The sequence below is a fragment of the Mycena indigotica genome, assembly GCF_014461135.1.
Source record: "Mycena indigotica strain 171206Taipei chromosome Unknown Mind.scaff0013, whole genome shotgun sequence".
Classification (NCBI taxonomy): Eukaryota; Fungi; Basidiomycota; class Agaricomycetes; order Agaricales; family Mycenaceae; genus Mycena; species Mycena indigotica.
In genome coordinates, this window is record NW_023503012.1 from 1,107,462 (window position 1) to 1,119,852 (window position 12,391).

The 12,391-nt window shown below is 49.9% G+C and overlaps 1 protein-coding gene across 1 annotated transcript; it reads right to left on the reverse strand.

Annotated features, from left to right (window-relative positions):
* Positions 1–2,052: 2,052 nt before the first annotated feature.
* Positions 2,053–4,117, reverse strand: MIND_01271100 (Cytochrome P450; the record flags this gene model as incomplete). The annotated part of the gene is made up of 11 exons (XM_037369189.1): positions 2,053–2,217; positions 2,262–2,524; positions 2,568–2,742; positions 2,789–2,902; positions 2,947–3,074; positions 3,121–3,243; positions 3,292–3,375; positions 3,432–3,597; positions 3,641–3,769; positions 3,815–3,922; positions 3,977–4,117. The coding sequence occupies 11 exons, from the start codon at positions 4,115–4,117 to the stop codon at positions 2,053–2,055; spliced, it is 1,596 nt and encodes a 531-aa protein (XP_037214395.1).
* Between the last annotated feature and the right edge of the window lie 8,274 nt (positions 4,118–12,391).

Below are 12,391 nucleotides of genomic sequence, written 5' to 3' on the forward strand. Positions count from 1 at the left end.
CCCAACCGAATGATTTTCCGAATCTATTACGCGGAGTTGGAGAACTGAGACCGACACCGTTATTCGTACCAAAACTATCTGCGAACGCGAAACCGAGGACTACCCGTAACTCGCAAGGCGATCGAAATCGGACAATCCCGACAAAATCGACAAAAACTCAAGCATCTTCGTCGAAAAGACCGACTCAAGCATCAACACAAAAGCGCGTTCAATCGAAATCTACAACAAAGCGCAAAACCAACACAAAATCAGCCTTCTAATATAAAAAAAAGCGCTAGAGACTATACTATCACAATTATCCAGATAATTCTGTAATAATTCTTAAAAAGTTTCATACACCCCCAGTGATAAGTTAGTATGATTTGATGCAATTAGTGACAATTTCATATATGGCTACTCTAGTTAAAGAATACACATTAATGAAGTAGTTATATACTAATGAAATTATCCTGCCTGGTATAATTGGCAATATATTATGTATGACAATATGAATAAATAAAACAGGTCTTACATAAAATAGCTAAGATGTTAAATACAGTCTGGAGATATGGTTTTTATACAAGTAAGTATTAGAGATGGGATTGGATGAGTGTTGTGTAGGGGTAAAAGGATGGGGGTTGAAGAAATGATAGGCAAAGAGAGCAGGCAGGTGGTCAGGCCTGACTATGTAGCTCTAAGAAGTGGGCAGCCTGACCTGAACTATGACAAGAGCCCAGTGGGCCAAGAATGGTTGTCAGATCCATGGATATGATAATAACAGTTAAGAGATTAGCACTCTAAGCAAAAGATATATCAGAGAGATCAGCAGATTAAAGACCAAGAATGTTACTGTTTTGAATGCTAAGTTAGGTGTGGCACACTAGACCATGCTCTATAAAACTATATAATTTGAATTCTAGTTTGAGTTCTTAAAGTTATTTCTTGCAACCACAACCACTGAAATTGTGGGCCTTAATATAAATGTGCAAAGTGTTCAACTTGTAAATATCATCATATAGAAAATTTTAGAGTGATCAAACAACCAGAATGTTTTGCGGCAGAGGGAACACCTGCAAAATACCAAGAATAAATAGGATCTTGCTTGGTATTAGGATTACAATAGGCATTGGTATTGGTAGGGTAAGAATATGTTATAAATTGCTGTCCAAAGTCAGTAAAAGGATGAATGAGGCAACAATGATGCATAGGCAAAACTTGAAGATGGGGAATAGAAGGTAATATAGTAATTACCACCCTGTTTATAGCATCCTGTACACCTTCAGTACTTAACCTAGCTACATACTCTCTAAGAAAGAAGAGACACACCCAGTATGCCAGGCATTGAGGGACATGTTGAATCCAAGCAGCAGGTCCCTGCTGCTTCCTGTTGATGTGGATGGAGAGAAATAACAACAAATACTTAACAGACATTGGTGATGGCCTTCTTGAAGTACTGGGGATTGATTTTGGGAACAGGTTTAAACAACATACTTGCAGAATGTATGGTAGGCCATACTGACCCACATACCATGTGATATGATTTGCATTGGCTGTAAGCAGACTTTAGTTAAGGACTATATTGTTGGATTTGGTTAAGGGCCATGCAAAAACCAAAGGGAAGTAACAGACAGTCCAAAAGAAAACCAAGTGGCTATCACAACACTATACCCGAGTGAGCAACTACACATGATATGATATGGCTCATGACAAAAGGGTTATAGAATTGCACAGCCATTCCCAATATGGGGGGGCTGGTTTCAACATGATTATATATAGGGCCAAACCTTAGGTTTGGCAATGAGAACCCTGGAAATAGTTGTTAGTATCAACCTAACTCGTCCCACCTAATAACTAACAGTGAGCTGTGGGCTATATAGATGGTAGATTTGCCCCATGCATTGGCTATAAAGTGGACACCTGAACTCTTAGCTGATGACCCTCAAGATTGGAGGTGTTAGGAGCAGGACATTTGCCTCACTTGTTCTGCATTCAATTCAGAGGAAAATTAAGTGCTATGCATATAAGACAATTGACTACGAGAAATGAAGTACTATGCAGATTGACATCCGCCCTCTAGACATCCGTCCGCTTGCGGAACATCACCTTTCCGAACCGATTCGCTGCGGCGAGCGTCCCGAACCACTCCGTCGGCGGGCGCTCCGGGCCCTCGAGCTTGACGTCGTAGTGCTCGAGCACATACGCGAGCATCAGCTTCAGCTCGTTCACCGCGAAGAAGCGCTGCTGCCCGTTAGCGCCAGTGAGAAAAGAAAAGATAGACGCACCCCGGGACACGCGTGTCGCCCCAGCCCAAAGCTGAGGTACTTCACATCCGGCGCGACCATCTGCAGCTTGATGCTGCCCCTGTCTTCGCCGGCGCCGCGCATGTCAGCAAACCGGAACCCATCGAACACGTCCGGGTCCGTATAGTTGTCGCCGTCGTGGTGGGTCGCGTGTGTCGCCGCGGCCAGGAACGTGCCCTGCGGGAGGTGCGTGCCGTCCGAGAAGGTGAAGCCGTTCGGATTCACGACGATCCGGTTAATGTTGACTTATATGGTTAGGATAGGGAATTGATGAGAAGGAACACACACTAGCGCTGGCGCCGTTGAAGCGTTGCGACTCGCGCAAGAAGCTGTCGAGCTTCACACACCGGCTCATAGCCGTCTTCGTCCACCCGTCCTCCGCGACCGCCGCCGCCAATTCCTCCCGCAGCGGGCCAGCATAGTGCGGCTCATGCGCGAGATGGAATAAGGCTTGTGTGAAGCTCTGCTCTGAAGTGTCAGTTGGGTTGGGAGATGGTGGGGAGACAGACGTTGGCCGAGGTGTGGATCGCAACAAAGTTGACCATGAGCATGCGCCGGGTTATCTCATGCGCGTTGCGCTCCTCCGGCGGGGCGTGCTCAAGCAGCCACGATATCAAATCGTTCTAGGGCTATCAGCTCCGCAACCTTTACAATAGGTTTAACGCACTGGACGGTCGGGCCAGGTCGGGCCGTACTTCTCGTCTTGCCTGAGGCGCTCCTCGATGAGCGGGCCGAGATGCCGCCTTTGCATGCTCGAGATCGCGCGGGAGCGTTGTGATGAACGGGCCCACGATTCTACAAAGGTAAAAATAGAAATAGAAAATGTATTAGTATCGTAAACCGGATAAGGGTAGAGCAGGGGCGTACGGTTTAAGCCAATGGGGGAAAAGGTTGATCTTCTTTGCGCTGTTCATCGCACCAATGGCAAAGTTTACCATTAGGTCCCGGTAGTCCGGGTCCCGGCCTAGAGCGGTTGAGTTAGACTGAAGCAAAGAAAGAGAGGGCTGCGTACATAGAGGCGCCCCAACGAACAACCGGTTGCTAGCACGGGAAATGACACGGAGCGTCGTCGCCAGTCCGGGCAATGTTACCCACTCTGCCAAATGGTCAGCCACTTAGCAGAGAGCGCACGTAGCAGACACCGTAGCTCACCCTGGCCGTCCGCAAACTGGACCTCGTCGCGGAAGGCATGGGCGACCTCGTCCTTTACGTCGGCAAAACGGTCGGAGATGCTACGCGTCATGGCAGACTGGATAACCTTGGTGTGATAGTCGTTCGTCACGAACGACTCGCCAAGGGTCCATTTTGCGGCGAATATCTGCCCATAAGCTAGATCATGGATAGCAGGGAAACGGACGGACCGCGCCGAAGCCGAGAATGGCGGAAAGGTCCTCATCGCGGGAGGTGCGGAGGTCATGTACAAGGCGCTGCGAGCCAACGACAACGACCCACTTATCGTAGTAAGGCACCCTGAACACCCCGTCCTTGTACTACTCGACGTCAGCGGCCAGAATCGGCGTCAAGCGAAGACGCACCTTGTTGTAGCCCCGCTGGACTACCTTCGGCGCGTTTTTGAGGTACTCCTGCGCGCCGAGGTATGACGTGAACAGTCCCGTTGGGCCCATCGCCGGGACATGGTCGAGCTGCGGGGCCATTCATCAGTGGTGATGAGGGGAAAGGGGGAAAGGAAAACGCACCCCGGAGGTCTTCCACCGAACAAACAGGTACACACCAGCCAGTCCAGCGACAACAGATGCCGCTGTTGGCGACACTGAGTCCACAATCGCGTCGAGGCGCGCGCGGTCGAGCGGGAGGGGGAGCTGCGCGAGGAGGGACATGGTGGTCGGCGGGAGAGGAGCGCGGGGGCGTCACCGTCACCGTCACCCACATTGCTACTTAGCGCGGCGCAGCTGTGTGGCCACCTCATTGCCGGCAAGCCGCACAAACTGTCGACGAAAATGGAAACGGACAAGAGGCGTCGTCAGGGCGGGTGATTGCCGTGTATTCAATCGGCAATCAAGCGCGTCTTCTGTGCTCTTTTTTTCTGATTCGTCTTTTTCTTGTCTTTTCTGCTCGAAATAAAGAACTTGTTGTCTTCCTCTCGTCCGAGGCGGGAAGCTCCACTCATGGCCACGACTACTGTAACTTCCCGAATCCCGCAACGTGATGTACCCTGTCCGCGGTCACCTATATACTCGATCGCGTAAGCCTCAGTGGTAATCACCACGCTGCATCAACTTCTCGACAAGTCCGCCGACGGCATCGACACACGCACGCGCGGGCTCCCACGATGTACTCGGCGTCAAGCCAAAAAAAAAAAGTACAAGAAGCATCATGTTCCATCGGATGGCTCCGGGTTTGAAGGGCGGAAATTAATACGGAGGTCCAAGAGGATACAATTGGTATACAGGCTCATGAAACAGCCATCGTCGCAGTTGCCTCAATCTAAGTAGCAGTTTTCAGATTAAATCCGTTCATGTCTTAGTCAAAATCATTGAGAATTATAATAGTCATGGGGGTGTGACACTCAGTGTTCCAATCTAAGGGGTTAATAATGGTTCCTGCTGATATGAAGGGCTTTACTCATCCTAAGGGTTAAGTTAAGGGTAATTCTAAGGGTTAATTTCCTAATTAGGCTATGGCTGAAATTCATCTCCTGAGCCCTCCAGTTCACTGTTGTCAGGCTCTTCATCACTATAAGTGGTGTTAAGCAACTCCATCTGCAGTGTCTCCTCTGTGTAAACTGTACACAGCAACTGAAGGACAATCAGCTGAGCTGCAATGCCCCCAAAAAGAGTTGCGAGAGTTGTTGGTAGCCAGCAAGCCAAGCCTGTCACGCTCAAGGCAGGGAAAGTGAGGGATCTACTTGTCAAATACTAGAGAGAGAGAAGCATATGTAGAAAGGGAAGACCATAAGTAAGTACAATGTATGGAGTACATATGGAAAATGACAAACAAGAGGATATACAGAGTATAAGGTCGCTGGAGCGACTAGAGCGGAACAGGCCAGAGCTGTCAGGGGATCAGGGTCCAGGTGCCTAGTTGATACCAAAGCCGGGGGAACAGCCCCACGGCCAACTACTTAAGTACAGGGCTATCTGCGCACAGACCAGTCACAGCTGTCACATCACATGCTCCCCTTACACCAACCCCTCCTCAAGATCCGTCGCCTCGACGGATAGGCGGAGTGTAGGGTTCTGCGAACTCATATTCGGGATCGCCAGGGAAATAGAGGTTGTCGCCTATGACGCGCGATGACTGCGCAGGTACGCCCCCTCGTCGGGCAGTCTGCCGGTTACGCGGCCGGGCGTGAGCTACGTCGATCTGCATAGGAGAGCCGATCGGGGTAGGTGACGCGCTGGTCAGCGCCCGACGGAGTGGCCATAACCACCGAGGGTGCGAAGGGAGTAGGGTAAGGCTGGGGGTAGGAAGAGATGGTGCCGCGGCCTGCATAGGTGGGGTAGTGGCGGCGGCAGGTTGGCGGGGTAGAGAAGACGGGAAGAGGGGGGAAGACAGTCGCGAATGCCCAGCTGGCCCACCAGCGGCCGAGGCCCTCGGATGAGTGGCAGATCGAACCGCAGTGGTGGCGGGGCACCTGAGACTGGGCGTGGATCACGGTGGACGAGCGGTGCAGAGGGGCACGGTCGACATCCATCTTCGTGGCACGTGGTACAGGCACAGGCGCGGCAGGAGGAGGGGGGCAGGTCCCTCAGCAGACGGTGGCTGACGTTGCTTCTTCGCACGGACACGCTTGCGCATGAACCGTTTCCCAAGCGCGATAAGCGCTTCACCGATTTGCTGGTCGGTTCCCCGGATAGAGACCCGGCGCTTGCCAGGCGCAGCGCGATCAGAGTACGCGCGCAACTGAGCACCGGAAGTGTCGTGAGCTTGGTGGAGACCCTTGCCGCCGCGACCCACGATATGCCCGACAGCCGAGTCAGGCACCACAAGCGTACAAGAGAAGCGCGTGACAGTGTCGGGCGCAGTAGGGGGAAGGTTTCGGCAAGTGGTATGGAAGTGTGGGCCGCAGCAATGACGGCAGGGGTAGGGGCCGGGATCGTTGGAAGAACCCAGCGACTGCCGTCCCAGACACCATGGAATGTAGGACCAGGGGAAGGGGGAGCAGGGGGTGGAGCAGGCGTACCATACTCAAGACGGTCGAGACGGTCGGTGAGGCGAGTAATTTCGCTCTGCAGAAGCAGGCAGTACGAATACAGGTCAACAGAGACGCCGGGAGTCGTCATTGGAGGAGAGAAGGCAAGCACAGTAGGGTGAGGACGAATATAGGAGATAGAGAGGATCAACTGGGGCTAGAAGAGTGCCAGAGTCGATATAGAGGCTTTGGTATGCTGTCAGGGGATGAGGGTCCAGGTGCCTAGTTGATACCAAAGCCGGGGGAACAGCCCCACAGCCAACTACTTAAGTACAGGGCTATCTGCGCACGGACCAGTCACGTGATCAGTCACAGCTGTCACATCACATGCTCCCCTTACAAGAGCCTGGCAGGCCATGATTGGTCTGCAGTGCTAGGGTGCAGGATTAAAATACCACATTTACATCCTGTTTTTAATACCTAGGGCATTTAAAACCAGTTTCAAAGCAGGGATGTATTAAATTGCCTAAAAGGGCAATTTGGGGCTCTAGTTTTTACCCCCAAAGTCCACTTACTGATATTGTATAACCCTCATTAGTACCTCTCAATATAAATTTGCGTATTAAGTTGGTTTTCACTCATATTATCCTATCATGGATATCATATTTCCCCCCTTTTGAAAGTCTGCACCCTGACTTTTCCCACACCCTTGCTATTTCAAAACAAGTGCTTTTGCCTAAAGAATTTAAAACAGTATTTTAAAAGAGCTATTTTGAAATGGGGATTCAATCCAGAGTTAAATCCTGCACCCTAGTCTGCACCCTCTGCAACACCTGCCTAAGTAGGCCATTATCATGTATGTCATGGTCAGACAGTCCGCCTACTGGTCAGCCTCCTAGAACCTTCATGTTGGAGTCATTGCTGTCATCTGAGGCCACCAAGGGCTTGCAGAATGCAGTACATGTGGGGAACAGGTACCTGAGAAGGAGTAACAAATATATAAGAAGCATATGACCAAGAACAATATGTCGGCCCTGACGCCGAGCCTAACTCCCAGCAACAGGGGAATGGGGAGGAGTGCTAGGAGAGCTATGAGCTAGGGTGCAGTTTCTCGATCGGGTTTACAAACCGGTTTATAAACCAGTGGTTATAAACACTGGTTTAGAAAGATTTCACTAGGTCTCTGGCTCATAAACCCGGCTAGTGACGAGCCTTGCACGTCACAAGTCACACTTTGTCACACAGTTTGATTTCCTAGTTTAGTTTCCACTTCCTTTTCTAGTTGCCATTTCCTACCTTAGTTTCCATTCCCTATCTTTCCTGACTTTGTTGCTCATTTTCCATTTGATTTTAGTTTCTATTTCATTTAGCCCTTATTTATCTAGTCTATAAAAAGCCTGTCCATAGCTAGTAGTTAGCATCATCCTCCCCCAGAGCTACTTCCCCCCCTTGCCCTTCTGAGTTTGAGTTCTCTCTTGAGTTCTTGAGTTCTTGGTGTTGAGTTTCCTGAGGAGTTTGTTAGCTCTGAAGGCCCTTGCACACTTAGTCCTAGTTTGTCTTTTGGCAAGCAAGCACGTCACTAGTCACGTGACTTAAGTGATCCAACTACTGCCAGCTGATCAACATTATTATCACCTGTATCACAGGTTAAAGAGATATGAAGGCAACCCTTTCAGCTAGGATGTAAGGCTACAAAAATTTATATTGTGACGTCAAAAATATCACATGTTTGGTTGCCTGGTTTATAAACCAGTTTATAAACACTAGTTTGGGATACCAAAAATTATAAACCGTTTTTAATACTCAAATATTCAAAAACTGCACTCTACTATGAGCAAGGTAGGGGCTTGCATATTGACTAAGCTGATTGGATCAGATTGATCCTGTACTATTTCATTCAATTTGTTAGCCAATTTTTTGTTGTATAGAGACCACGGCCCTTTGACCTCGGCTGCCATCAGCTATGTAGGCCATTTTGTTGGCTGTATCAAACCCCTGTGACCAACAAAAAAAAAATTGTCAGATCAGCAGGGGTGTGCCGCATGACTGAGGAAATGAATAAAATAGTATAGTATGCCAGTGGTGGGCAGGCTATATTTAACCAGTAAATATATGAAAAAGGATCTTAGACTACCCCTCTACATTTGTTAGGTCTGTATTGGGGTCACTATATATTTTAAGGTATTTCCTTAGTGTAAAAAAAACCCCTGTGACCAACAAAAAAAAATTTGTCAGATCAGCAGGGGGGTGTGCCGCATGACTGAGGAAATGAATAAAATAGTATAGTATGCCAGTGGTGGGCAGGCTATATTTAACCAGTAAATATATGAAAAAGGATCTTAGACTACCCCTCTACATTTGTTAGGTCTGTATTGGGGTCACTATATATTTTAAGGTATTTCCTCAGTGTAAGGGCCCACAAGCGGAGTGAGCAGGTAGAATCCCTTGTCGCAGTTGGTGTTGGGGTTGAATCAGGTCGTTTTGGGCCTGACAAGTCGTTAGTACTCCCTGCATGGAGAGAAGCAGTACAATAGATGATCTGAGCAATAGGGTACAGTGTACACTATCATGCCTTATATATGTGGGCCTGCTGACGGGTAATTGAACACCATTGGCCTCTCCTGCTCCTCCTCCCCCATGTTCCTGGCCGCAGAGGGGATGATCGTACATCCCTTGCGGGCCAAGCACTACTCATAACCTCCTAGCACTTCTCCCCAGTCCCCTTGTGTAGAGTAGTTGGGCTTGACGACGGCTCAACACGTTGTTCTCAGTCACGTGCTTCCCACATGTGCATTCCTCCTACTGGGGCATCTGTTCCCCATTGTCACATGCCGTGTGTTGCAGGCCCGCAGTGGCCCGACACCTGCGCCGGAGTGGATGGGCCGTGTCTTATCCATGACACTATCATCAATTTAGATTTTTCTATGTAGGCAATAATATATCAAAATTTTGCGGCCAGCTGTTGCCAGCCCGCGTTATATAGATTAGTAATTCTATCACTGATGAACTTGTTACCTTTCAAGTTCAATAGGTTATGTGTTTGCCCCACTGAACTTGTGGTCGGATTGGTACAGTACTGTACTATTTTACTCAATTTGAATGCCATTTTGGGTGTGACATTGCATACGAAAATTTGAAAGCATTGGAAAAACAAAATATGACTCAATTCCATTCACCGGCCTAGCTATCACAGATTTTTTTTCCCAGAATGCCATCATTTATGAGAAGAGTAATAAAATACTACAGTATTTCATTTGAATAGAAAGAAAATAGTTACTTTTTGCGCCCTTTCAGCTTGCTTTCAGCCTTAAAAAAGTATGCTACAGTAGATTATTGAACATATAGTGTGCTGTTGACAGCATGTTGAGGTAGATTAATACAGCACTGTGCATAGGCTTGAGTGTAGTGCATTGGTAGTGCCATGTATGAATAGTAGATTCATTTTGCCAAAATTGGGGCTAGTTACTAGTGGGCAGATACCTCGCTATCTGAATCGTCACACATTTGGGAAGGAGTTAATGATTGAAATCTCCTCTGGTGCATTGCAGCTTCATTTCTTCATAGTCTGGCCTGAAAATTAGAGGAATAGTTTAGATAGCATACCTGTCCCATAGCATAAAATTTCTAAGAGATTCATTCACTCATTCACATTCAATTTGACAATAGTGGTGTGAAATCTTGTTTTTCACAAGAATTTAAAATAGAGGGGCAGTTTCAATAGTGCTGAATCTCACAATAGACCTTCAGTTTTGTTAAGTGCTCTGTAAGGGCAACCCCGGAGGCCTGAGATCAAGGTCCTAGCAGGGGAGGATCCAAAGCGTGAACATTGGTAAGCGAATACAAATGAAGCTGACCTAGCAGGGGAGGATCCAAAGAGAAGAAACTCTAAGGGTCCGCCTGCTAGGGAGCTGACTATATACTGCTTGTCTGTAGCTGCCGCTGTCGGGCACAGAAGGCTTGGGCGGTGTCGCAGGCGAGGTCCCAGGGCGACCGTCGGGAGGGCGTTGATGGATCAGTGATTGTGCGGGCGAGATGGAGGGCCGGACCGGAGTCGGAACCGGAATCGGACCGGAATCGGACCGGAATCGGACGCGTCTCCGGGCCGAAAGGGAGGTTCCCCTGACATGCTCATGAATCTATATACTGAGGAACATTACAGTGTATTGCAACACAACTTATCGCAGGTAGCATGTCACATCATGCTTGGTCGTGTTTGATCCTGCCGGCCGTAGGCCGGCCGCAAAAAAAACCATATGGGGTCAGAGCTATCTGAATCACATGACGCGCGGACCCGGCAGTATCCTACCCGGTAGATAGTGCCCCAAAAGGCAATAATTGGGTAATTTCCCTGCACAACACTTAGTGCGCCGCAGGCGCGCCAAAAAAATACATAAAAATGCAGAATAAATTCTTCCAGATGGTCTATGCATAGTGGCCTCACCTTAAGCTCATAGTCCACTCAAAAACTCTTCTTTTCCCTCTCCTTCTCTTTCCTTTTTTCCTTTTTTGGCAATGAATTTATTTTTCATCCAAGGCCCACAGCATAGGTATCTAGCCAAAATTGGCACCAAATAGGAGGAAATGCTGATGCAACTCAGGGGCACCGGATAACGTATCCGATTGGTATCACGGTTACTCTGTGCCACCACCCACGATGACTGGCATAGGTGGCCTCTTGAACAAAGTTCCCCGCACGCTGTCGGTGTTCCGCAGCGCCAGCAATCAATGGACGACCGTGCCTCTTCGCCGGCAGCAGTCCCCGGCAGCGGCCGCTCCTGCCCATAGCCCCTCCCACTCAGCCTCGCCGACCGTCGCCGGTCAGACGCTCTCGCTCACAACGTGGAACATCCAGGCGTGGCCTCCGGGTGGCACGCGCGCCGGGCTCATCCTCGACGACATCCTCGCCGGCGCCGCCCCCGACATCGTGTTCCTTCAGGAGGTCGGCGGGAGCGCCCGAGAGACGCTCCTAAAACACCCGGCGGTGCGCGCGGGGTACCTGGCGACAAACGTGGGGGACCCCCCGCGGCCGCCGGGCCCTAGCCCCAGCTACAGCGGTGTGCGGCCGTTGTTCTCAACGCTGACGCTGCTTGCCCGCCGGCGCTTCGGCACGGGTGGCGGCAGACTCGCGGTTGATAACGTCTTCCGTGCCGACTTCCTCAGCCGGGACAACCGCGACGTGCTCTGCGTGGACGTCGCCACCGGGCCGGAATCGGGCCCGGGGGGCGGGCTGCGGCTGCTGAACGTGCACCTCGACCCGGGGGAGAGCGAAATGCGACGTTGCTTAGAGGTGAACGCCTCTGCGACGCTGCTGCGTGAGCCGGGCTGCCGCGCGGGGCTCGTCGCGGGTGACTTCAATGCCCGGCGGCCCGGCGAGGAGGGCATAATTGAAAGTAACGGCCTTGTAGATGCGTGGGTCGCTCTACAGGAGAAGGCGGACGGCGGTCCCGGTCCCGGCCGGCCTCTTCGGCTTGCGAAGATCGGCATGCTCGGCCTACAGCCGCTCGAGATCGAGATACTCCGGCCTGGGCTGATGGACACTGGCACGCCCTGTAGCAAGCACAGTGGTCTGCGTTGCACATTTGCTATCAACTAGTAGCAGACACTGCAAGAGTTGGTACTGTAAATAAACAGGGGGTGTTTCAATCGATTATATTCTTAACTTAGACTTCATACCAAACATCAGGACTTTGGGCCAGATCGGAAGCAAATCAGGGCTCTATCAGACCGAAACGGGCAGCTCAATTTGCTCCATATTGGGAGTCGAAATCTTCTCACCCACTGGGATTAAATATTTTACGGTTGAGAAAAAGTTTTATTAGGTGTATGTATAATCGATCCGTTAGCGTTGTTTCTTTGCCAACTCCCGCAGTGAGAACTCTGCCAGCTTCACTAGTCAAGTTAGATAGCTTGGGGTTTAACTTATCTCGCAACTGCTCCGCGAGGAAACAGTATATATTTAGGTCTGTACAATTCGTTGCAACCATACACACCGGGGAAGGAGAAAAAAATTATGCAAGCC